The 25,348-nt window shown below is 36.6% G+C and overlaps 2 protein-coding genes and 1 long non-coding RNA gene across 3 annotated transcripts; all 3 read left to right on the top strand.

Moving 5' to 3' along the window:
- The first annotated feature begins 3,806 nt into the window (after positions 1-3,806).
- Positions 3,807-5,146, top strand: LOC147760971 (uncharacterized). The gene is made up of 2 exons (XR_015334923.1): positions 3,807-3,869; positions 4,857-5,146. It is a non-coding gene; the product is annotated as an uncharacterized LOC147760971 (long non-coding RNA).
- Positions 5,147-5,674: 528 nt separating this feature from the next.
- Positions 5,675-13,893, top strand: LOC106152847 (uncharacterized). The gene is made up of 5 exons (XM_087016177.1): positions 5,675-6,155; positions 9,392-10,064; positions 10,468-10,536; positions 13,314-13,424; positions 13,566-13,893. Exons 2-5 carry the CDS (start codon positions 9,431-9,433, stop codon positions 13,736-13,738), a joined length of 987 nt encoding a protein of 328 aa, XP_086872303.1. The 5' UTR covers positions 5,675-6,155; positions 9,392-9,430; the 3' UTR covers positions 13,739-13,893.
- A 2,718-nt stretch (positions 13,894-16,611) lies between these two features.
- Positions 16,612-21,436, top strand: LOC106162428 (NLR family CARD domain-containing protein 4-like). Its single transcript, XM_087015830.1, has 2 exons — positions 16,612-17,179; positions 17,761-21,436. The coding sequence occupies exons 1-2, from the start codon at positions 17,126-17,128 to the stop codon at positions 20,467-20,469; spliced, it is 2,763 nt and encodes a 920-aa protein (XP_086871956.1). The 5' UTR covers positions 16,612-17,125; the 3' UTR covers positions 20,470-21,436.
- Positions 21,437-25,348: the final 3,912 nt, after the last annotated feature.

The raw sequence follows: 25,348 nt of genomic DNA, 5'->3' as shown, positions 1-25,348 counted from the left end.
TTTTGTACCCTAAAATGAAATGATTGTAGAAAAAATGGACAAACTTACTTTATTGATATTATAACGATTTATGCAACTATATATGCCGGAATTGAGCCAAAAAGAATAAAAAATTTGTACAACCGTCCTTTTTTGTGAAATCCCTATTTTAGTGCGAACTATGTGGGTCAGTCGAAACTGGGACTGTCACGTTGCACTGAGCATTTCTCGGTAAATCTTGCATTTCGGTTGAAAAAAATTGAATGTTCAGCTTTTCAAGTGTATATTAATAGTATACAATGTGTCACTGTCATAGTGAGAGTTGTAATGGCAAATAATACGTGAAAAAAAGACATCGGTGCTGGAGATCAACCATAACATACAGTGTAGGCTATATGGTTTTAGAATGGAAAAAATCTGCCTTTCAAGTTACATAGCTTTGGGTTTGGGTCCGACTAAAAGATGAGTCTTTTTTTTTTAATTCACTATGTTTCATATAAGCGCCACCCTGAGCTTCAGAGATAACTTGACACTTACCTCTTCACAATAGCCTATCTTCATCGTGTCAAGTTACCTCTGACGAAAATAGTTTGACCTAGTTTATATAAGCCAATCGAATCCAAGTTTCAAAAATTTTCACCAAAGTTTGGTGAAAACGCTGATTGGTTGACCGTCAATCGGTAATCCTCGGCTGATTCCGCAAGCTCCATACTAACAACAAAGTTATTGGCGAGTGCGGAGACATCCGAGTAGTTCCGAGTGCATAACCGTACACAAAGAAAGCATGGCGTCTCCTACGAGTGACTACGTAAAATAATGTGTTAAGTTATCTCTTGATTCTTTGCAAAATATGAGTACATCGGAATTAAAACCAGAGCAGTTTGAGGCCCTGCATCATTATCTAATGAGGGATGATGTATTTTGCGTGCTGCCCACAGGTTACGGCAAGTCCCTGATATTCAGCCTTATCTTTGATTGGTCCGGCTTTGAACAAAGCGCGCTTTGACTCGTTCGCGTTCATTGGCTAGATCGTTCAATGAGTTATTGAGTGCGGGATTTAAATTTGATTGGCGGGCGGCGGGAGCAATCGAATGTGGTCAGAGGTAACTTGACACGATGAAGATAGGTTATTGTGAAGAGGTAAGTGTCAAGTTATCTCTGAAGCTCAGGGTGATAAGCGCCGAAATGTATAGAAATGATTTTGGAGTAACCTCCCTTCGCACACATGTAGTTCAGATGCACTTGTTGACGTTCAGTACTAGTGAATGTTACAATTTACAAAATTGATTTCCACACAATTTTGTGTGATGGTGCTGTTGATGCAGGTGTGACTGAACAAGAGATGGTGTTTTGTAGAGTCTTGGATATTATTTACCCTAGAAACCTTTCTCATAGCAGACAAGTTCTGGAACATTATTTTCTTCCAGTATTAAACAGGATGGGCTTTGACCCAAAAGACTTCCATTGAGAGTGGCCTGCCTTTAAAGAGTACATAGGTGGCAGGTTTATAGTGAATTAAAAAAAAAAAAAGACGTGTACCAATTTGTTTCAAGGCTAGGAGACCAGACAAAGTTTAGAATACATACAATAATGCTAACTGAAATTGCCTTGTTCAGCCTGTCTACTTCTCAGGTGGAGAGAGGATACAGTGCTCTCAAAAGAATCAAATCTGACTGGAGGTCAAGTTTGGGGAATATTATGCTTAAGTTAACAAATTTTTGACGGCAGTTTTAAGGGGCCAAGTTTTGATGATCATTTAGTCAAGGAATCTATCAACCACTGGGTGGCAGGGAAAACAGCACAATTTTGAACTTGAAAATTGGTTTAGTTTTCTGATTGTCATATCCAGGTAAATGACCTGACCATTGAAGATTCTAGGGAAATAAAAAATTGAAACATACTCGTATACAATACTGAAGTTTTTTTTTTTCATTTTTTATGCATTTTACTTTGATATGTATTTAATTACAAATTATATTTAAGAATTTTCAGCTGGGGAGGATCTTATTTGTATGTCAGTTTTGGCTAAAGCATAACTTGATGGGGCAGGTGCTTCTCCTGCCCCCAGAATAGACAGATCAAGTTTGCCAAAGAGTTTATTGCAGCCTTATTAACTGCTTTGATTTAAAAGGCAAACTTTGAAAAAGTTCAGTGCATATTCATGAGGCTGAATGAACATTTCCCAGGAACAGTGTTTTAAGGACAAGTTTACTTAGTTTTGTTTATTACTCAGATTTTAATATTTTTCATGTAAATTTAAGTAGATTAGGGATTTTTTCAAATCATAATTGGAAGGGCCTCATTTTAAATAGTTGAATATGTAAGAGACAAAAATAGTACTAGTACATAGAAATAAATCTTGAGCAGTAAAATAAGAGAACAAGGCATTAGTGCAGATCTTAATATAATGAATAAACTGGTGTTGAATGATTTTTTTTATTATCAAAACCCTTTCAGGCTTTAAAAAGTACAACCTGGCCATAGGCCAGTACTTCATTGTACAGTAAATATATATCCAAATAAAAAATCGTGTTTATTTATTACTAGATCTAGCAATATCTTCCTATATTAGTCAAAATTCACACTGGATTTCTTGTGGGGTGGATCATAACTATACCATTTTTGATGTTTTCAGAATGAAGCATATAACTCTTGGAATAAATCTGATGTTTGATGTACAGTCCTTGTTCGTATTTTTATTTTCATTGTTATCTGTTTGCTCTGATATTCAGAATATTTAAGAAAACTTGTAGTCTTTCTAAGTCGGGTCAGTGCTTCAGGTTGGTCACGTGACGCTATAAAGTATGACGAAAATGGGGTTCCATTTTTGTCGTCGTTTTGGAGATTCACTTATTTCCCCACACAAAATGGGTAAAAATTGTAGGAGACATACCTTATGATATAGCATTTGAAATTTTATGATCTCGTCTTTCTGCAAGATATAATTGTTTGAAAATATTTTGCGTTTTCTGCGATACATAATCACAGTAACCTACTGCACTTGAAATAATCGGTTTTGCCAACTTTTACACCGACTTCACGGGATTATTAACACTTTGCCAGCCAGTTGGGACCCGAACGCAACATATATTTAATATCAACACGAAGCCCACTTGTTTAGCTTTTAGAATATATGTAAAACGCTGGTGAAATAAACATTGTAGCAATTTTGTAATAGTTGAAACGCACTAGTGTGACACGCTTCAGAAATGCAAGTGCTTGGCGTCGATTTCACCTCGCGCTAAAAAAAAATGGACAAAGTTGAATTTACAAAACATATATACTGCCAGAAACCCAGCTTAATTGGCTTTCATGATTTAGTTTTTAAAAAATTGTGAGATTTCAAATTCTTACAGAAATCTTTAAATAGAAAATTGCGGACACCTGAAACGGGGCTCCATTTGCAATCACCCGCGTGGATAAATCTCCCATTTTACAGTTCTAAATCTATTTTTTATGACAACTAACCTTAAAATTCCGAATCCCTAGACATTCCCGCTTCCTTTTATATACATATCGTTTAATCACATCAACAGTTCACAAAAATACACATGAAAACAAGAAGAGATCAAAAGTCGTCCATTTTCACTCGATTTTGCTGAAAGTAGTGCGGAAATGGCCGTCGCTTCAGTCAATGTGCACGCGCAGCTCGGAATCTCCGGACAGCAGGTTATTTCGCAGGCAATGAGGTGACCTTCAGATGTGATGAAGGTCGCACGTTGGTGGGCTCCTCAGTAAGGCGCACTCGGCTCACCGTCGATTGAATCCTGCGTAGTAGTTTCAAGGCGTTCGGAAGATAGCCGGAAATTGTCGAGGAGTTCCGAATGCAGTAAGGCGGTGTCTGATTGGTGGAGAGTGGGGCGGCCACAAAACACAGTGCAGAGCATGAGGTTCGTCTTGTAAGGCTCTGTTCAAAACCAAGTTCATACACGGACTAACTGCGGATCAAATATGGCGCGCACATGAAAATATGCCGCAAAATCCTCTAATGAATCCCCCTTCTCCCACTTGCATCGTCCCTGCAGGTCAGAGCAATTACCTGTACATGTAAATCTCAGCAAGCGTTAAAGTGGATCGCGCCATATTTGATCCGAGGCTCAGTTAGTCCGGTGACCAATTTAGTTGTGAGCAGAACCTTAGATATCTTTTAATGCAAAATCCATTGTACATAATCACGTATGTCAAGCAGGAGGTCCTTGCATTTCAGTGGACACTGACAACTGAACGGGAACCGACTGGGTGATGACATTACACTTTTGTATGCAAAATCCAACGCTGTACAGTACAGTAGTGTGCTCAAAGTACTAGTAGCCAGAGAAATATCTGTGAATATCTAGGACTGAACTTAACTCTGTGGACCTGTGATACCTCTCTACTACAATATATCAGAGTACATCCCTCAGTTTCAGTCCAGCATCTGCTTATATTCTAGATATTGGAATAGCAGCGCATGCTGGTATATAGGCAGTGGGGGTTTCAGTGTTCTCTGAAACTTTGGCTGAGTAAGAGTCGATTTATCGGACATTTTAATTCCGCGCTAAAGTAAACTTAAGCCTTTTCCCAGAATAGAAGTTATCGTACCAGCAGGATCTATCTATCTCATCGGGGATTCACGCTTAAGGCGCAGTCAATGTAATTAGGTTAATTGTCTGGTCTAACTCACACCCGTTTGCAGTATTGGTCGAAATGAGTAAAACGTTTTGATGTTGATTGTATCTTTTAAATAAAAGGAAAATATGAGCGAGTAGCTACTATACAGATTTGTTTCTAAAACCCTAAAAACGTTTCGTTAATATCAGGTATAAGTCAAAGTAATGGCTTGTCTGACAAGAAGTTTATTTACCGTGGGTTAAAATTAGATATTTCAATTATTTCAGGTACCGCACAGCTTTCATATGACAGTTTTCTCCTCCATCTGGTTTTGGCGCTCGTTGTGACAAAAGACATGGTGCTATGAACTATGGGATATCACGTTTCATGCAGCACGGAGCAGTGACGTTCGTTCGAGTGCGGAAATGTGGCGAACATTAAACTTGAATAATAGCGTGACGATCATTTGTAACATTCTACAGTAATATATTGTTACATCGCTTGTACAAAACACGCAATTTTAATATTTATTTTCAAAATAAGAGTTTATGTATGAAATAAAATAATCACTACGCTATCTTATGTTGTCTTTCTTTTACAAACCATTTCTCTTTAGAGCTGTGAACGCACTTTCACATTTAGCGAATTGAACGGGATGGAGGTTGGGCGGGGCAGCATATGGGGTAAAGGTGGGCCTCATCTAACTATTCTGTCATTTTACTTTGACCAATTTTTCTTTCACAAATATATATAGAGTTTTTAAAGATTCAGGTGTACAGGACGTTCCTGTCTGAGCGCTTAAAAATACAGCCTTAAATGGCGCATGCGCAGCACTACTTATCACAGCAAATCGATAACCTCCTGCGCAACCAGTGTCTTAGCCAGGAGAAATTAATTCAACTCCAATTCATTAATACAAACTCGTTGAAATATATTTTATGAAGAGTTCTTTCAGACACATACTATTTCACACTCATGTATCCCACGCCTTGGTTTATGTCCCTGTGTCAAGTACAGCAGCAACCCCAGAAAGGTGCTATTGTCAAAACGCGTAATATCAATACCGCTGCATGCTTTTCATTCAAACGATTCAATTGAATAAGTTCACTCTGGGTCAACCTAGCAATACCGTGTTATTATAAGGCAAACATCGATCGAAATCAGCAAAGTTTGATAACTGAAATGCTAGTAATGAACAGATAAGTGTTTATGACATAATATCTTGATGCTAAGGTAGAGATAGCACATAATACTGGATCAAAGGAATCTCTTTTTGAAATATACACGGAGGGTGCGAAACTAAAAAATATTTTATGACGCAGCACTTTTTATGTCAACAAAATCACCTGACGATTTTCAACGGGCGCCATCTTATACACCTTACCTGGGCAAAATTTTGACGGAATTCAAGGACAAACGTCATTTTCAAGACTTAATGGAAAATATGACTTGACTTTAGCATGTGAACTGTACTTGGAAGCCTGCAAACTTTGGTTTTATCTGCGGAATACAGACGATCTTGACTTGATGAAGCTTTTTCGAGAATTGGGTGTGAAATCGGCCGCTAAACGTTTGAAGTTTTAAAGGTACAGTATGAGGCTTATATCTTATATCTAAGATGAGACCTACTAATGCATCTATAATACTAATTTTTTTCAAAACAAACATTGTAAACATTGTAAACATTGTAAGTTTCAATTTATTTGAAGCCAACGTAGAAAAGCAGTTCCTACATATACTCAGTACCTTGGCTCAAAATATTAAGATTCCTATCTAGTAATCTTTCCCCCCCCCTTTTATACTCTCTGTAAGTAAATTATTTATGTTGTAATAATCATAACTTTTTTTGCATCTCCGACCCAACAGAACTAGACAACACGGTTTTGAGATTTATAACTGGTCTGAGGCAGGTCGTTTTATTATGATCCTGAAATGATGCTTCATTGGTTATCTAGGGAAAATAAGTGTTATCTACATTTTAAACCAAAAATGGGACTGCAACAAAAAGACTACTCTACAGAAATGTAATACCTTTTTCTTTCTCTCGGGTTCTGAAATGGTTCGCATCTACAGTACGACACCCATAATTTGGTAGTCAAAGGAAGTTTCAATAGAGCAAACTCCCTCTAAAGCGAATTGGTTTGAATGCCTCTGACTCATAAACCTATGGCGTCAGTGTGAATTGCTCTTTGGCAATACTTCGTCTTCTCATCTTAAATTGTGTGATCAAATGCAATATCACATGCAATAGAAACATTGGAAAAATATGCTTCAATGATTCAAATATCACGGGAATTTGCATTCACCGTAATAAGAAATAAAAAATTACACCACTTCAGCGTGTTATAACAAGATGAATTCTCTAACCCTTGTGATTATTATCTTCTTAGCTGTGTCTGTTTCCGATTATGTCCAGCTTTGTCTTAACCCGAAACAACACGAACTTTTGCTTTATTTAGTACCACGTGGTAAGTCTAATTTGAAATGGTAAATGAGATGGAGACATCTTACACTAAATAAACTTTTCATATACCGCTACTACTGACACTAATAAATTAATAATGAAAAAATAATAGTACAAGAAAGATCTGTTTTAGTCCTTCATTTGAAAACACCAAGGACAAAGCATAAAGTGATTTGTCTTCAGTCAGTAGCTCATAATGACAAGTGATGTTACCTGCAATATTTCGATGTCTTTAGAGCATTTTCATTAGGGAATGGGCCCTGCAGGTGAATAACCTTATCCAGAAGTTTATTATATTATTTAATAAAAGGCAAATAAAAAGGTCCGGGAGGATGGTCACATCATTTCTGTTGAGTCTAGTCCCTGTCTTCTTGATGTGTATGGCTTCCAGGCTTTCTGTTGTGTTTTCACTGTCAATACCTTGATTTTGTCAATAATCTGATTTTTTGCAGATTATTTCCAATGTTGGCTCATCGTTAACTTGCTGTCTCTTTTGTTGACTGATTTTTTGGTGTTCTGCTATCTCTCAGCCTCTGAGTTCCACACACATGTATGTTTATCTCACCAAATCTTTCACATTCCACTTAATAGACTACCTCACATTTTTGTTCCAGTATTAGGTGTCTTTGGGCCCACGACTGCACACCTGCCTTGTTATTCATGTTGATGTTGTACTTGTGCAAAATCCGCTGCTAGCGTTTAGACACTCCCGATGGAGTATACCACAATGCACTGTTCTTTTTTAATTTAATATCTTTCTTCATTGTTACGTGCATTCGGTTGGTTACTTCTCTGTTTTTGTCCCTTGTCCGTCTTTTTACCTTCCCTTAGTGCCAATTACGTATAATCACAGTTTCCCAGACCTCTTTTTACTTTATCTTTTTCAATCGCCTTGGTGTTTTTGTCCTTCACCAATGTCTCACCTTTACATGATACATGAGCGTCCTTACAATCCCCATTTTTGATAAGCAGGGTGGTATGACTCTCTATATAGGTATTGGTCTGTGTTGGAGGGTTTACGATTTATGTCAGCTATGAAAATATTGGAGGTAATATTACTTGTCGATATTGGCTGTAAAATGAAGAATTTTTTACTTTATTCTCATAATATAACACAAGTGATTAAATTCTTCTCTGACAAAGAACAATTCATTGACACGATCGAGATGCATTAAGTTGCGTTTTCTATTTTTTCCTGATAACAAATGTCAATTTTACAATAAATTAGACCATATTCTTTAGACTCGATTCCTTGCCCTGTTATGCCAGATACAACTGCGGTTAAACATATTACCACTTTTTTTGTGGTTCGGAACTTATCTGAGTATTGTAGTATTTTCTATAACTGCTCTATTTTATAAAAAAAAAGCTGAAATAATTTAATCCAATTTGTAGAAACTCGCTCAGATGGGGATCAACTAACCAATCTTAGCTCCCATGAAGCATTTTGTTTTCTCACCTGAATCGCGTGTACAAAACATCAGCCCGTGTTGAGCACGTTAGCAGCCACACAAAAGGTCTTTCAAAGCGCATAATCTCAATACCGTTGTATGATTTTCCTGGTCGATAGAGCAAGTTCGCATTGGGTCAACTAACAATAGAATGCCATTGTTCTGTGAATATCGCTTAAAACTATAGAACTCAATATGAACGGTACTAACACTTGATAGCAAGGCTCTGGTGGCTCGGATATATCAGTCAAAGGGAACAATATTGAGAATATCAGATGAAAAATTAACGCTGAAAAAATATTTTATGACGCAATGTCAACAACATCATATGGCAGCCTTTGACAGAAAAGTGCCTTGGTATGAATAATCGATGCATTAAAGGGTCTCAGAACAAAAATAATTTTTCCACAGAACTGGACCTAGCACTGATCTGAAAGCATTAAGGTCCAATAATGCATAAAAAAGGAATATCCTTTTGGGGTAACGAATGTGGATTGCATTATCCTCAATATTTGCCTAAAACATTTGCTTTAGCTCAGTTATTTTATAACCATTAAAAATAACGATGTTTCTTAACTTTTTTGGGCAAGTGTATACGAAGTGTACAAATGCACATGCTAATAAGAACTACATCGCTCTTTATTCTCATCATACGCCCTGCTCCTAAACGTTTACAGCCAGCGTTTATTCTGTTTCAGCATTCAGCAAGCCTGTGATTCTATGCCCCATTTATTTAGGACACGCGTCTTTGTTTCTCGCTTCTATTTCCATTTGCTGTATTCCATCTCTTCACATTAACATAGTGCAAGTTTATTTGTTAAAAAAATTGATGCACTGGATACTGACAATTTTGATATAATTTGACCCACACTGACGGGTAAAATTTCCATTTTCTATTCAATTTCAGAGGAGGCAGGGAAAGACAGAAGTGACAGATACCAGAACCATGGCAACAGCAATAGAGTCATACAACGGCTCCGATCAGGAGAATTTTTTCCGTTTGTGCATTTTAATTGTTGATCGTGCCCTGTCGGTCTTGCAACATGTTCTTCAGGAACAGCTGACAAAAAAGTACCCCAATATATTTGACCCCAACACAGGGTTGTTATTTGGGGTGCTTGGTTATGGAAATATCAAGAAAAAACTGTATAGATTACCAGTATTTAATAAGCAGCAAAAAGACCAACTGTATCCTTCTGGGAATCCCTCCACATCAGTAACTGTTGGTGATTTGGACATCACACTGACTGTGCTTTTGCTGAGGAACATCACAACACTGAAGACTAAGTCCAAAGCATGGGACAACCCCTCTGACAGCGATACATCGAAAGAAGCCGAGATTGGTCGAGTTAAAAGGTATCGAAATCATGATTTTGCCCATATAAAAGAGACAGCAATCAGCTTGGATGTTTTCCGAGAAAAATTCTCCGGTCTCAAGTCCAGTCTCCTGGCTCTCTCTGGCAGATACAGTGGTGAGGAATACGACGCCATCTTGCGAGAACCTCTTGGCGCTGAGCATTATAAAGCTGCTATGAAAGAAGTGAAAGAGTGGATGATGGAGTATGGTGGTATGATCAAAGGTAAATACTTGGCTCTTTTACAAGGTTTCCTCACATAAAATTCAATGATGAACAAATGCTTTCGTGAATCACAATTTGGTTCAGGAGCAACTTTATTTCAAACATTTTCTTGGTGTGAATAAGGTGCATATAATGATAGAGGCAGCAGCATTAGGCTGCAGATAAAAACAATTTCCAATTTTTATTCGTAGAATTCTCTATTGAACTTTCATACTTAAGTTTGATATATATTTGCATTTTCTGTACCAAAAAACTTGAGAGAATTATTAGGCTGAGTGTAGTGGTAGTGTTAACAACATACTGGTAATGCTGCAGATGAAAAAGAAACGCAACTCTTAAAACCCTCAATTGAATTCTCATACTTAAGTTTGAGAACAACTGTGAATTTGTGCTTTGTTTACAGGCACTCACGAAATGGTTCAGGTGATTTATGACAGGATTCAAGATGCATCAGCACGTCGGATAAGTTCAGGTAATATACTAAAATAAATGTCAGGTTTAAAAAATGATGTATAAATGTATGGAGATGTATCATGTCTACTGCTGATTGACTCGAGTTATGGTTTCTAAAACCATACCATTTTTAAGTGACTTAACTATTTAGATTGACTTTATTATAAAGACATATCAGTGTCATTTATATTTTGGTACAAGCCTATGTGAAGTATGAGTTTTTCCAAGAAATGATAAGAAAAAAACGACAAAGGTATACGATTATAACTAAAGCCTAGATTAGGGCCTACATTTGAAATTCGATTCCCGTACGGTGCACGTATACTGCCTGTAATAGCCTTTTCGTACAGTGTCTGAGCGGAGGTAGACTGGCCGTGCGAAATCGCACGGAATCGTACAGATTTAACACCATGTGATGTAGACATGCTCAGTGTAGCCCGTAGCTCCTTTCGATAACAAAAAATGTACGGACAATTTCATCGCACGGCGCCCGTGTTAAATGTAATAAAGGCTTAAGTAGAACACAGCAGTTGATTAAGATTTCAACAGCCAGCCGTTTCTGCTTTTCTCTGCAGGGTGGTCGACACGCGTGAATGTCCTAAATTGGTCATGCTATGTATCCCTGTTTATCTTATGCAGGATAGTTATAGCTGTATATCAGCGCAATGAAATTAAACATTTTTAGAGCACACATTCCCCTTTTTGCGGTATTCTTCACCTCCTTTCGCGCTTCTGCTTCTAACCTCTTTCCCGTTTATCTTCAATTTTATTTCAAAAATGATTTTAAATTGATGTAAGATAGTGGTCGGGTTGTGCCGTACCTCAAAAGAGGGATATTTGTTTTAAATAGATAACAATTTTCAACACAAACCTGTCATCATCTCGAATTACACCCAAACCCAATGAAGATATGTGCATTTCACATGCTGAAGTGCCCAAAACTAAAATTGAGTGCAGTTAAAAAAACATATATGTGTAAAGAACAAAAATCTACGATTGTCTCAGTTTTAGTTTAATTTTTACATTTTACCACCCTTTTACATTATAAAGAGCCCTAAATGGTAACGTATGTTCTGGTAACGTAACGTTCCTGGTCAATTGATTTTAATTTTCATACCGCTTTCCGATATATTTTGTAGTAATTCACTGATGGTAAATTATACATGACGTGAGGATGTTTTTATAAATATTTAAACTGTAACTCAATGGGCTTTGCGTCGCGGCTAATACTACGTAATGGATGTTCCCCAGAAAATTGTCAGAAAGTTTCATTTTGTCCAAGTACTTTGTGACATAGAAAACAGAGTTTTCTGTTGCTGACCGAGAAGTATACTGTGATTCCGTGATAGTTTGACACTCTTGATGTAATATGTGGATCACGAGTGAAAAAAAATTTTTTTCAAACCTAATTGTAGGCCTTGTAGGAGATAGAGAAAAAAAAAAAAAAAAAAAAAAAAAAAAAGTGACGACTGAATTTTCAAAGTGTTTCACAGCTGGACATTTTGCATTTGTGACAGTAACGTATGTTCCCATTATGGGGCTAGACGATATAATTTTTTATCATTCTTGTTTCCGCAGAGTGAAACTTTGATACAAACTTCTTAATGTGGGACCCTAAAATAAGCAAAAAATAGTTTACAATCTGTGCACTAAATATTTTAAGAGCATGCCTGTGACCTCATTTGCACCTCTATATTTTTGGTGATTAGCAAATTCACTCAGATGTATTTTTTAATGTGACGGCATTATCTCGAGTTTATTTCTGCATTATCTCTGCATCACGTTAGTGGATACGAAGACAGATTCTGGTGTATCAATGGTGCATTAATGCATCCAATTATTCACCAGTCAAAATTGGCAAAAAGGGTGGAATATATTTCTTCTATAAAACGTACATTTCAAGAGATATACACTGTAGAAGAAGCGGAAAAAATCTGCGATACAAAATGTTCTAGTTTCTTTGTCGCCTCTTGTGCAGTGGTAATAAAAAGTAAAAGTAGATTTCACCCTTACTCAATGGTAGTTGATACCAGGATTGACTCATTCGTATATTTTTTACATAAGGAATGTTTATGCCTTCAAACTCAACCATGGGCAGCTGATTTATTGTGTAATCATTCAGACAACAAGGGGAGGGGGGGGGCGTTGGACAGCGTTTCTTCTACAGCCCAAGTTTGGGCGATTTCGACATCGGTCAGTCCAACGTCGCGTATTTGCTATGAAGTACCTTTACTTTTTTTACTGTGACTTGTTGATGGCGAGAAAACATCATGTCAATTTTAAGTAATACATTATTTACACATGGACTTTTCTCAACGTCTGATTTTGAATCTCCACTGGCCCAAGGCCCTTTTCTTGTTTTAAAATTTCGAAATTTACACAGTTATAGTGCATACTTAAGGACCGATATATTGTATTTCAAAATATTTTTAAATATTGTATTTTTAAAAAGCTACATGTATGTATTACATCATAAATGACAAAATATATTCTTTACACTTTAAAGTTCAATTGGCTGTTCACTGCATGTACTAATGTCACTAAGTCAGTAAGTTTCGTAATTTACAGTCTGTCCATATGACCACGTCAGTTAGCTAATGTGATTTTTATGATCATGTCAATCATTTATATATTTCATACCTTCTTGATCATCACCCATTTTACTTAATCTGTTCCAGGAAGCAATTACACGTTATTGCTCCAAAACCACTTTTCAATTCAGATAGACCATATATCCTAGTAATATTACAGTAGATATGCATATGTATAAACCGTTTATATTTCCCTCCAAATCAGGTTTGCGAAGCAGATCGTCTTCCCAGTCTGACAGCGACGACTCCCCAGCACCCTCAACTTCCAGAAGTGGCCAGAAAACTGGATGTCCCCACAAGAAGAGGGCTAAAACAAGTAAGATTTAGAAAATAAATAAATATTGTTTGCTCATTGTATCTGTGCCAGAATAATTATCAAAGTACGGTTTCTGTAATTGTGAAACTGATGCACAATTGTGCAAATATAATTTCTTAACAATACTCTCCTCCAAATCAGGATCTCGAAGCAGATCTTCTACTCTGTCTGACAAGTATTCTCCAGCACCCTCAACCTCCGCAACTGGCCAAAAATCTGGAAACTCAGATCGGAGGACTAGACGTGGTGAAACAAGAAAAATTACAAATATTCAAATCGTATTCAAATACAATCGTATTTATCATTTACAATAGGTTATCCACAAGCCGTAATATTCGTATAAAATTTTATGAGTAGTCAAGAGAAGATGGGATTAAATATGATGTTCATTTCACGTATGTTCACACATAATTATTACAATATTTTATTATTTTTAGTAAGGCCACACTTTTTTATTTTTATGGATGACGTCCTGCGCGCGCACCGATTTTCGTCCGTTCTCCAAAAAAAAAAAAAAAAAAAAAAAAAAAAATCCCCCCCCCCCCAAGGAAGTCGGTTGTCGCAAACGTCGTTATTGAATTTGCCGGAAAATGCAATCGGCAATCCTCAGCTAATTCCGCAAGCTCCATACTGTCATTGTCGACTGCGGCGACATCCGAGTAGTTCCGAGTGCAGAAAATGAGCTTTCTGAGCATGCGTATTATCACCACGTGGAAATATGGCCGCTTTGCCGTCAACTTTATCTCTAGCATTAATTTCAAAATATACGACAATTAAAGTCATAAAAAGAACGGGGACCGTCGTTTTGGATTGGTTTGCCATTGATATTGGACATGGAGATATCACCCTTTTACAATTATACGAAAGGCTGGCCGTGGCCAGCGATCATCGCCCGGAAAATTTCAGTGACATTCTGTCCAAAGCAGCACATACCAGGGTTTTTTTTGTAGCAAGAAAAGGGCTGTCAAGAGCGTTGTAGTATTTGGTGGACTGAAGGTCGGACAGGCCACCCGATAGTTGGCTGCTACGTGTGAGTCGAAGTAGACAAAATGGCATCGACCGAAATTACCTTTTTTAGGTTTGGTAGTAGGAAGCATAGGCCTATCTTTGCTTCATTTTTTAACAATTCTGTGAAGTGTTTACAATGCTTTAATTTTTGAGAGTACAAATAAAGACACGCTGTTTATTTTATATTTGTTTTATTGATTGCTATACCAACAGAATGCATGGAATAACCTTAAATAGATTTGGTAATATGCAGCATATATATTCATCTCTTTTTACCTTTCTACGAAGTAGGCCCTATTCACAATGTTTTAATATTTTGAGAGCATGGATAAAGATATGTTGTTAGCTTGATACGTGTTTCTGTGGTAAATTAGTGTTTCCAGCTGTGTACTGAAAACATAACTTTTCTTAAGCATTTCTTTGGACTGTTTTTTTTTTTTTCGCCCGCTCGCACCGATTTTGGGGTCCCCAGAGGATGTCATCCATAAAAATAAAAAAGTGTGGCCTAATTAATTTCTGGTGTTATTCTGGTGACAAAGTACAATAAAAAAGGCATAATTTGTTTTAAGATGATTCCAAGATGAATTTTCCTGTAGTTGTCATATACTGTAGATGTTTTGTGCTTGTTCGTCCATTGGAAACAATGAGAACTATGTAATCGCCTTATGGATTTCTATTGGTAATGAGATGGCCAAATCATGCTAGGAATGATCACTGGCACTGTCAACTAGGAAAAGAGGCTGCTTCCTCGACTATTTTGCTTTATCCCTCTTGCCTACCTGCGCAGCAGCTGCTTTCTAGTTGGTTTTGCAGATTCCTTCTTCCTCTGATGCGACATGTTCTCATGCATTGATGTTTCTCTGGAAACTGGATTTTAATATATTGTCTGGCTGTTTCTCAAAGGACACTGACAAAACCTCAATTCTTACTGGTTGTTGTCTTATTGGCCTACCAGAGCTGATCATGCGTGTTTCTTTTTGCTGTGCTGCTGGATGATTTTGCAGACAAGATCTGGAGCTATTTCAAAGCAAATTCCATTTGCTTGTCTTTCACGGGCATTTACGAATCAACACAACTAACCAAGTTTCATAGTATTATAAGACGACACATTTATCACCCTTCAAATCTTCTGGACTATATTTAACATGCAAATGCAAGCCCCAGTGACTGGGACATAAATGTACGTGTGGCTTTTTGGTTCACATGGACCAGTAAAAGATTAATAATATAATACCACTATGTTTACATATTTATTGCTTACCTTGAAATTATCCAGTATCTTTTAGTGGATGGTCACTTAAGATAAATCTAGATGATATATTTGAGCATGTGGTTCGGGTTCCACATTTTTGTAACAGACTCAACGAAACTCATCTTGGAATTCATTTTACAACCTTATATTACCTTTTTATTATCTTCTGTCACCAAATTAGCACCGGAAAATTACTTTTGAGCCTCCAGAATAGTACCATTTTACCTAATCCAACCGAATGAGGGTCCCACAGTTCAAAGATTATAAATTACACCAAATTATTAAAAAAGCGGCATGCAACCAACACTTGGTTTTGATCAAAATAATGGCTAAAAGTTTTCCTCGTGCGGTCAAATATGTATTCTTTTGCTTTAATTCAGCCATTTTGTTTGCTGACACTTGTTTTATAGATCGGGCAAAAGCAGTTATGTACTAATTGGATTACTAATTGTACATGTAAACTGCAGGCCCATGTGGCGACTAAATCCTATATTTATTTGGAGGCTTATAAAAGTTTCTGTTTACATTTTATGAAACCGAAAATGCATTCTGCACCAGGAAATAAATAATCAAAAATGACGATGGCACGCTTATGAGGATGTGATAGTTTCAAAATGGTGAATAATGCTCAATTTGAAAATGGCAGATGGGGGCCATCTTGGCTTTGAGGCACAAATTTTATGAAACAGATAATGTATTCTGCACCAGAAAATAATATAAAACGAGGTGTTACTCATTTACAAAGATGTAATACATGTAGTTTCAAAATAGTGAATTATGCCCAATTTCAAAATGGTTTTTGGCGGCCATCTTGGATTTGAGGGATAGATGGGCCACCCATGGCCTCCATAATGGTAAAAATGAGTTTTTTTGCTCATAATTTAGGCCAATATGGATAGTATATAACAAAAAATTGCATTGAGATATATAAAAGTATTTTCCCCTTTCAATATGGCTGTGATAATGCTCCAAATTACCACAGTAACGATACACGAGTCCTTTCAGACTGTATATTCTACGTCACTAGAAACCAACGAGACGTTTATGTTCTATTCACCTTTTCCTACTTTATTTAAATATGTTTGTATTATACAGTGCAAATATTGTAAATAAAATATATGTATATAAATACATCTAATATATTTCATGTATTGTGAGTACAGGAAAACGACATGTAAGTCTCTGTAAAACCTTGGACATTCCTCAGCATTCCTCGACGCCCTTAAGTTTATAGTAGCTATGTCATTTTAGTATAGTGAAGTGAGCTTAGATTATTTTATAATTGCATGGAGGAGTACTGCTGTGAAATTGTTAACAGTAGTCATGCAGGTATTGTCTTAGTTTAGATTATAAGTTGTAAAGGCTGGAAAAATATTTACTTATTTATAATGTTATAAAATGTTATTTAAAATGTTATAACATTTATGATATTGTTCTCTCTATGTTTCTTTCAGGCGCCAAACTTAACACAACGAAGCCAGATACCTGCTATCAGGTAATGTGATTTAGAATATGCCGCTTTACATTTTAATCAAAATCTTGTCTTAATTAAATAAACATTTATAAATGACTACATACCGCGTAACAGAAAGTCCGCCCTCCATATATAATGGTTAGGTTTAGTCTTACCTATGTGGGTCAAAATCTAGGGCGAGGCTTACCTGTACAAATGAATAGGAAGCGGACTCTCTGTCATGGGGACTCTCTGTCACGTTACAGAGGGTTACCCACAGGGTGTCATGCGTAATTCACGGTGGATACATCATGTTTTACAAGTTCAGTTAGAGTTATCATTTCTTTTTATGTTAAATCATGACCTCCGGTATGTAATTATCATTTATGTGGGAATTTCTATTTGGTTATATTATGCGTTGTGCTGTACATGCATTTCTATTAAAATAACTTATTTGAATTTTCATAATACATATTGCCTGCCTCTACTTGTCAAATATTTTCATTTTAAATAAGAACACAGTTTAAGCAAGGAGACCATTTTCATTTTAGTTGCATGTTTCATTTTGTCTTTAAAATTAAGTAAAAGATGATTAAACGTTATATGTATTCTATATTATTCAGGCACTTGAAACGAGCCCAACAGAGTCGAGAAACAAGGAAATAGCAGAATTCTACATCAAGTACATGAGCCAGATACAACGTCTTCCCTGGGACCCCAACGACACAATGCACATAGATGATGTATATGTTAACTTAGAGTGGGTTCAAGAGAAAAAGAAACCAGCAGGTACCAGTTTTGATCGAATTCAGGGCTACACATCAATATTTAACGATACCAAACAAGGTAAAACACCAAAGAGAATATTGGTAAGAGGGAAAGCAGGCATCGGCAAAACCACATTTACACAAAAAATGGCAACAGACTGGGCAAATGCAATATTGGGTTCAAACACTTGTGGAAGGATACTTTCAAACTATAAATACCTTTTAATTCTAAATCTACGCAGCATTCTGCCACATCAAACACTCAAGAAAGCAATTGAAATGCAAATTCCTTGCTCCGCAGAAAAAGAAGTGATAGAGGATATCATGTGTGCTCTGAAAGAAGATCGTAACAAAGTGCTACTGGTCTTTGATGGCTATGATGAATATGATCCCAACACTTCCAAAGAAATCACAGACATCATTCTTGGCAGACAATACCCGGATGTTTGCACCGTCATCACATCACGTCCATGGAAGGCAGAGGAATTGATGAACAGAAGAATAACGGACGGTGTGTATGAAATCACTGGGCTAACAGAGGACAACATAGCTGAATATGTTGCTAAATTCTTTGATGATGGACAGGCATGTGACGAGTCACTTCAAGCAATAGGTCTCGTAGGCTACCTGCAGATAAGGAAGCTAATGTCCCTGGCCAAAATCCCAATAGTTTTACTTTTCATTTGTCTTATGTGGGAAGGGAATCATACAAGCGATGCGACAGCAGTTTCTCTCCCAGCTTCATACACACTACTGTATGAAAAACTTTTGCGGCTGATTATAAGACGAAAAAATAAAATCGAGAAGGAAAGTGAAGTGGACAAATATCTTGAAGAGCTGAATGATACTTTTTTGCAACTTGGTAAACAAGCATTACATGGATTGCTGAAACCAGTTGGGGGTCTCACATTTGATGAAGAAGACCTCCAGTCAATTCCAGATATCGACGAGCTGTACAGTTTAGGACTTCTCAGCAGATCAAAGGTGCACTGTAATTTTGATGTTAAAAGAGAAGTAACATTTCTTCATAAAACAATTCAAGAATTATTTGCTGCAAAATATTTTGCCAGGACAATCGACAATGATTTAGATAAGTTCTTGGGATGCTTTAACACCCTTGACAGGCTCCATGACATGGACTACGTGTTGCGATTCTTGTGTGGGTTATCTGAGACAGCAACTGTCAAGGTTCTGCGTAGAGCTAATGCTCTGTATGGTGAAAAGAAAAAAGGAAAACTTTTTTTGCTTGATGAAAGTAGGCACACGAAGTGGGTTTATAATCTCCTCCTAGAACGCTGGTACGCCCACTGTCCCCATGGAACAGTGCTACCACCTGAGCTTATCCACTTAGCCATCTCCTGGCACACGGAGCTTTGCATACCTAGGTCATTTTTTCACTCTGATCTCAGATTCCAGCAAGCCCTTTGGGACAGTGTAGACAGTGCATATAGCAGTGCTCAGACATGTGCTGTTATGTTCATGGATGTGACAAAAGTCAAGCTAGACTTCACCGATCACGGCTTAATTTGTATACCTTCCATTTTCGAAAAACGTACGGAAGAATGGCACAAACTATTATCTATACTCAATACGTGTTCCATGTCTGAGAAACTAGAAGAGATATCTTGGTTGAATAGGTTCCACACATGTGATGTTTGCCAATGTGCATTGAATAAAGTTTTACCAAAAGCTCCTAACCTTCAAATACTTAAAATAATAGGTTCTTATAAAGGAGCTCTAGCGTCAATCCCAAACCCCGGGAATCTGGTATTTCTTGCGGTCAGTGAAGTAAATGACCAAGACTGGCAGGTGATCCAACAGATGGTGTCATTGCAGTACATTGCTGTAAAAGGAAGCTATGAAATATCAAAAGACCAAGCACCACTACTAGGGACACTGCCTAATATCAGTCATGATTTGGTTCACATAAATATTACACGTATCCACCTTGGTGCTGAGGGGGTAAAAAGTCTGGGGACGAACCTGCGTCATGTGGCAGGGCTGAAATATCTGGAACTGGAAGGGGTATTCATCCATGGACCCGATTGTGGACCTAGCAAGTGTACGTGTCCTAGGGGAGAATATAACAAAGACTATGACAGATGTCCGGATGTCTGTGAAGCCGTGCGTGAACTGAGCCAAGGTGTGATACACACCACCAAGCTAAAGGACTTCTCATTCCGTGACAATGGCTTGGGTCAGTACCACGGTATCACCAGTCCACTGATAGCATTGATAAAATCTCTCAGTACAGTGTCAGAGCAGACTGGAATGGAGATTGGCATGTCCTGGAATGACCTGGGCAGTGTTGACCTCCGCAGTGACATGGACATAGAAGGCGTATTTAGCTTTGCCTCTTTTGGGTTAATGTCAGAGCCGACTGGAATGAAGATTAACATGTCCTGTAATAACCTGGGTAGAGTTGAGCGCCTCAGTGACCTGATAGAAGCCATTGTCAGTTCTTACCAGCATGTATCATCTTGGGATCTTTGGGATAATGGCCTTAAGGAGAGTCTCCCGCAGCCAGACGACAGCCTTAAATACAAAGTGTTCCTACATTTGTGACAGTAAGGACGAGTAGGACTAGTTACTTTGATATCAAAGACTGGGTTCCCATAGATTTAGATCGATCTATACGGATCGACCTTACTCCCTGGGGGTTCACCCTAAATTGCTGTCAGGTTCAAAGCGCCGGGGGGCACAAAAGTTGATTACCTCCTTACAGCTTTTAGTAGGCGGGGCAGACAAATAAGCCGGTCAGGCTGACAACAATCTAGTGAGATTCTCCACGGGGATAGATCGAACTAAAAACCATGGGAATGCACCCAAAATACCTATAAACTGAAACATGAAAATGTGTGTTATTCCTCGCTGACATATACCAATTATGTTTATTTCATGATGTAATTGCTATAGTAAGGTTTTGATTTTTAATCACCAAGTAATGCTTAGCCATGCCTCTGTCGATCAGAAATGTTACCTATACACTAATAGTGTGGAAATATGAAGAGGAATCAGCTGGATTGTTACACTGTATCTTATTGTCAGCCCTTAACAACTACTGGTAAAGTGCATCCCAAATCTTTATGAAAAATGTAAAACTTGATACATTTGTAAATAATTGATACATTGTTTTTCCTTTCAATATCAAACTACAGTACATATTACAATGGGCCATAACATGTCAAGACACATGTTGGTTATTATATTTATATTTTGTTTTGACTAATTTATATTATAGCCTTATTTACATATGCAATTATGTGCTGGGTGTAGTAATTTATTTCATCTAATAATTTGTTTCCCTTTTCAAACACATTTATTTACGTTAAATACACACGTAGGTGGGTGCGTAAATATTGTGTTAGAAAATGTACATGTATATCGACGAATATAGGTGCGTTTTTATCAAAGAAATAGGTAGCTTATTTGTTAACTTGACATACAGCTAATCATGAAATTTAATTGTCTTTGTGAAAAAAAGTGTAAATCTGTATATCACTATGTGTGTGCAAGTTGGATGGGTGAAATATATATACCTGTTTTTTGTACATTTAAAATAAAACGTCATGCATTTGACAGATTATGTAGGTTCATTATTTTGAAATTTGGTTTATAATTAGCTGTTTTCACACATTAAAATTTTCTTGAAGATAATGATAAGTTAAAAGTAGGCGTTTTTTAAAACGGTTATAATCTGCAAATTTCTGATTATTGCTTATACAGGTATCAGACTTGAAAATGATTACAGTTTATTTTTAATCAATTTTGAAAATTGAAGTTTTGTGGGACAAAACCTAGTTGTGATGAAGATTAAAGTAAGAGGTCTTATAATAATTCCCTATTTTTCCCTAGGAAGGTCATCTGGTTAACACCTGTATTATTGTTCTTTTTATAATTCCTAAACTATTAATCCAAACTAAACTACATGTATTAATGGTCCCACGCGTTGATAAGTGATTTGAAGAAAAATAAATTGTGAGTTGTTCACATTTTTAGACAGTAAATTTTGTTATTGAGTAAATTTTTTTTATTTTGCTGTAAAATTAACTAAGTTACACTATTTTTTCTTGGTAATATTTTTAAATATTTTTAATATATTTAAAAATACTTGAATTCAGTTTAAAGACAAACAGCAACTGCAGTATGGTGTGGTTTTTATATGTAATTTTTTTACCGCCCATCATTATCATTTGTAGTATGTAAATCTAAAATAAAAGTGATTTAATAAGTAACCAGTACAGTCCGAACTGGGGGTAGTAAATGTTTTAATAATGTATCAATGCAGACAGACCTGGAAATGATAGATGATATAAAAAAGCATCAATGCCCTCAAACCTGGGAGTAATAAATGATTTAATATTGTAACATAATCACAAATTTTGACGCCCACTGATTGGTCGGGAGCGTCACACACAGATTAATATCAGCTTATATTGAGCTTCCAGTTAGTAAATATATAGGTTTGGGTGGATCGGTTTCAATTTTTTATGAAAAAGGATGGGCACTGGGGGCCGTTTGCATCTCAGTCGAGTGGAGTGACGGTGTATGTGGTTTGATAGAAAAAAGTCGAATCACTGGTATCCACCGTGGACTTGTACGTCTCCAAATCTCGACAAAGGGACTAGTTTTTTTTTTTTTTTTTACCTCAAAGTACTAGTACCGCGGACTGAGAACGTTGCACCTGACTTGCCAGTATTGAACACAAACTTGTGTAAGATTACCCCTGTTTGTGTCTGGTCCCACTGTGAACCCCCTCTGCCAGTGAAACAACTCCTCTAGACCGCTGTAGGTCTTGTTCAGAGTGGGGTCCCTCATAGTGCCCTGTAGTGTGAACCATATGATATCTGCGCTGTTCTGAAATATAATATACTATACTATAATATAATATAATATAATATAATATAATATAATATAATATAATATAATGTTGCTCTTGCAAAATAATGAATGCAATGTTTGACGTTGTAACATTTATCTTCAATGCTAAATCAAAGAAAGCAATGTGAGAAGCCTATTTTGCAATTTTATTCATGTACCCGTGAATTGTAATTATTGTAATTATTACATCATTGGTAACATAGCATTTGTGCTAATGAATAGGAACATAGTCAGTGAACACTGAATGTTCTGCTTTTATCCAAAACACGTTCATAAAAACAGTGATTTTAAAATCCTCATATTTTTTACTGAGACAATTAAACAATGTTATGAAGCATTAATTCTGTTTTATCTTACTTTCTAACATTTATCTTCAATGCTAAATCAAAGAAAGAAATGTGAGAAGCCTATTATGCATTTTCATTCATGTACCCGCGAATTGTAATAATTGGAATTATTACATCATTGGTAACGTAACACTTGTGCTAATGAAAACGAACATAGTCAGTGAACACTGAATGTTCTTCTTTTATCCAATACACGCACGTTCATAAAGACAGTCATTTTAAAATCCTCATATTTTTTAGTGAGACAAAGAATTTTACGAAGTAGTCTTTTATCTAATCAATATCATTAACAATGTGCATTGTTATGAAGCATTATGTTTTATCTTATCAGTATTATTAGCAATGTGTTTGATATAATGATTTTCAAGTCTTGGCAAGTTCAACATCCGTGTCGTCCATACTGACAATGATTTTGTTTATGCTATTATCTGGGGTTGAATTAATGTTTCCAAATTTCTTTAAGTATCGTCAATATAATCTTAAATGGACCCCTGATGACACTTATGTCAGTCATTTGAGAATAAAACGTGATTAATCGACATAACGCATGAAAATAAATAAATTAATTAATTAATAAGAAATAATTACCCACGAAGTTTTTTTTTATAGATTAACTGTGTACTGATCTTTATATACCAACAAATGACAGTAGAACTGGCCACGTTCACAACTCATTGACCGGTTACAGGTGTTTTCTATTTGTTGGACCGTTAGAGTTATGTCCAACTTCCCTCCAGCAAACTCAAGTGTATTGCTAAATAATAGATCACTTGTCCGATATAAACTTGACATGTTTTAAAAAATAAAATCTCACTTTCTGCGATCTTCTCTTTATTAAACACAGACGTTATTTCCGGGCGCTCACCACACAGAAAAAAAAACAACTCATACCCCACAGTTTAAACCCTAGGGCTGCTAAAGCTAGACATATACGTCATACATGTAGCGCTGTCATACGCATAAAAATTAAAATTCTATTTTTTTTTTGTTTGGTGATATAATGAACATGGTGGGTATTAAACAGATAACACCCGGCTTCAGTCCTTTCAATCTGATTCATTGTCAATGCGTCATCCATATGCACCGCAATATTTATTCAGATTAGAGCCTGTATCAGAGGTCAGCACCCATGTGATCATTCGCCATAATATAAGGAGCTTCTGTGCGCAGTCTCATCATTTGAAGGTGGAGTCGAGATGCTGTACACATGCCGAATATTACTGGGAGTCATCGATGACTGAAACGTTTGCAAAGAACAGATCAAAGTGAACATCGCTTGCTGCAAAAGCAATGGTAGCGAATATTTTGCGATAAAGCAATGCTTTTTTTTTTTGGAAATAAGGAGCTCTAGTACCAGATAACTACGTGACACGAAAAAAAAATTTTAGAACTCATGATGTCAACAACATTACCTGACAACATTTGAGAAACGCAGTTTGTTACTGCATTAGAAGAAAATCTTAACGCAGCTTAATGAATGTCACTTTTGAAGACTTAAAATGTATAAGGACCCGTCTTCGTGATGGAAAACTCTGACAAAACGTCTTTGTGCAAGAGCTCACTGAGCATGGAGTACCAATGATGTAGAAGACTTCCTTAATGAATTCTTCTGAAGAATACCAGTAAAAGACGGCAGATAGATTGATGTTTTAGAGGTACAGTTTGAGGCTTACTACTTGCAAACTCTCTCTCACTCTCCTATATACTATACCTCTTTCTCAGTCTTGTTCGTGTAAACAACATGGTAAATTTAAAGTTAAATGCTTCCTATGTGCTTTTTTTCAACCAATAATAAGATTGAAAAGTAGATGTTTCCTCCCTCATCCCCTTCTCTCTCAACTTTAGTTTTCCTTCTCCCCCTCTCCCTCTCCTCTCTCTCCCAGTCTCTCCCTCTTGATATATTAGGGGTACAGCATGAGTCTGTCCTCCTAACTACTATCACAATGCCCCCTTCTCTATTTCAACACACATTACATTTGGTAAGTGCCTTAATTGAGATATCAACTGCTTATGAAAGGGTTCAAAGAAAAAGGGCGGGGTTCTTTTCAAGATGGAGAAAAATGACCTCTGTCACCATACAAATTTAAATAAACGATCTGTTTTGTGTAATATTCCTAAAATATTTTTTGATATATAAAGTGCTAAGAATGGCATCTTTTTTTCTAATCTTTAGTGTGTAAATTTTGAAGAAAAATAAATACAGAACTAATTAGGCT

The sequence above is a fragment of the Lingula anatina genome, chromosome 6 (assembly GCF_051362555.1).
Source record: "Lingula anatina isolate TDL-2025a chromosome 6, LinAna3.0, whole genome shotgun sequence".
Classification (NCBI taxonomy): Eukaryota; Metazoa; Brachiopoda; class Lingulata; order Lingulida; family Lingulidae; genus Lingula; species Lingula anatina.
Note: the sequence above shows the minus strand (reverse complement) of the source record. Positions and strands in the feature narration are given on the sequence as shown.

Coding starts and splice junctions, on each gene's coding strand:
- LOC106152847 (XM_087016177.1), top strand. CDS start 9,431: ATGGCAACAGCAATAGAGTCATACAACGGCTCCGATCAGGAGAATTTT. Junction 10,537..13,313: donor AGCACGTCGGATAAGTTCAG/GTAATATACTAA, acceptor CCTCCAAATCAG/GTTTGCGAAGCAGATCGTCT. Junction 13,425..13,565: donor CAAGAAGAGGGCTAAAACAA/GTAAGATTTAGA, acceptor CCTCCAAATCAG/GATCTCGAAGCAGATCTTCT.
- LOC106162428 (XM_087015830.1), top strand. CDS start 17,126: ATGTTTCTTTCAGGCGCCAAACTTAACACAACGAAGCCAGATACCTGC. Junction 17,180..17,760: donor AGCCAGATACCTGCTATCAG/GTAATGTGATTT, acceptor TATATTATTCAG/GCACTTGAAACGAGCCCAAC.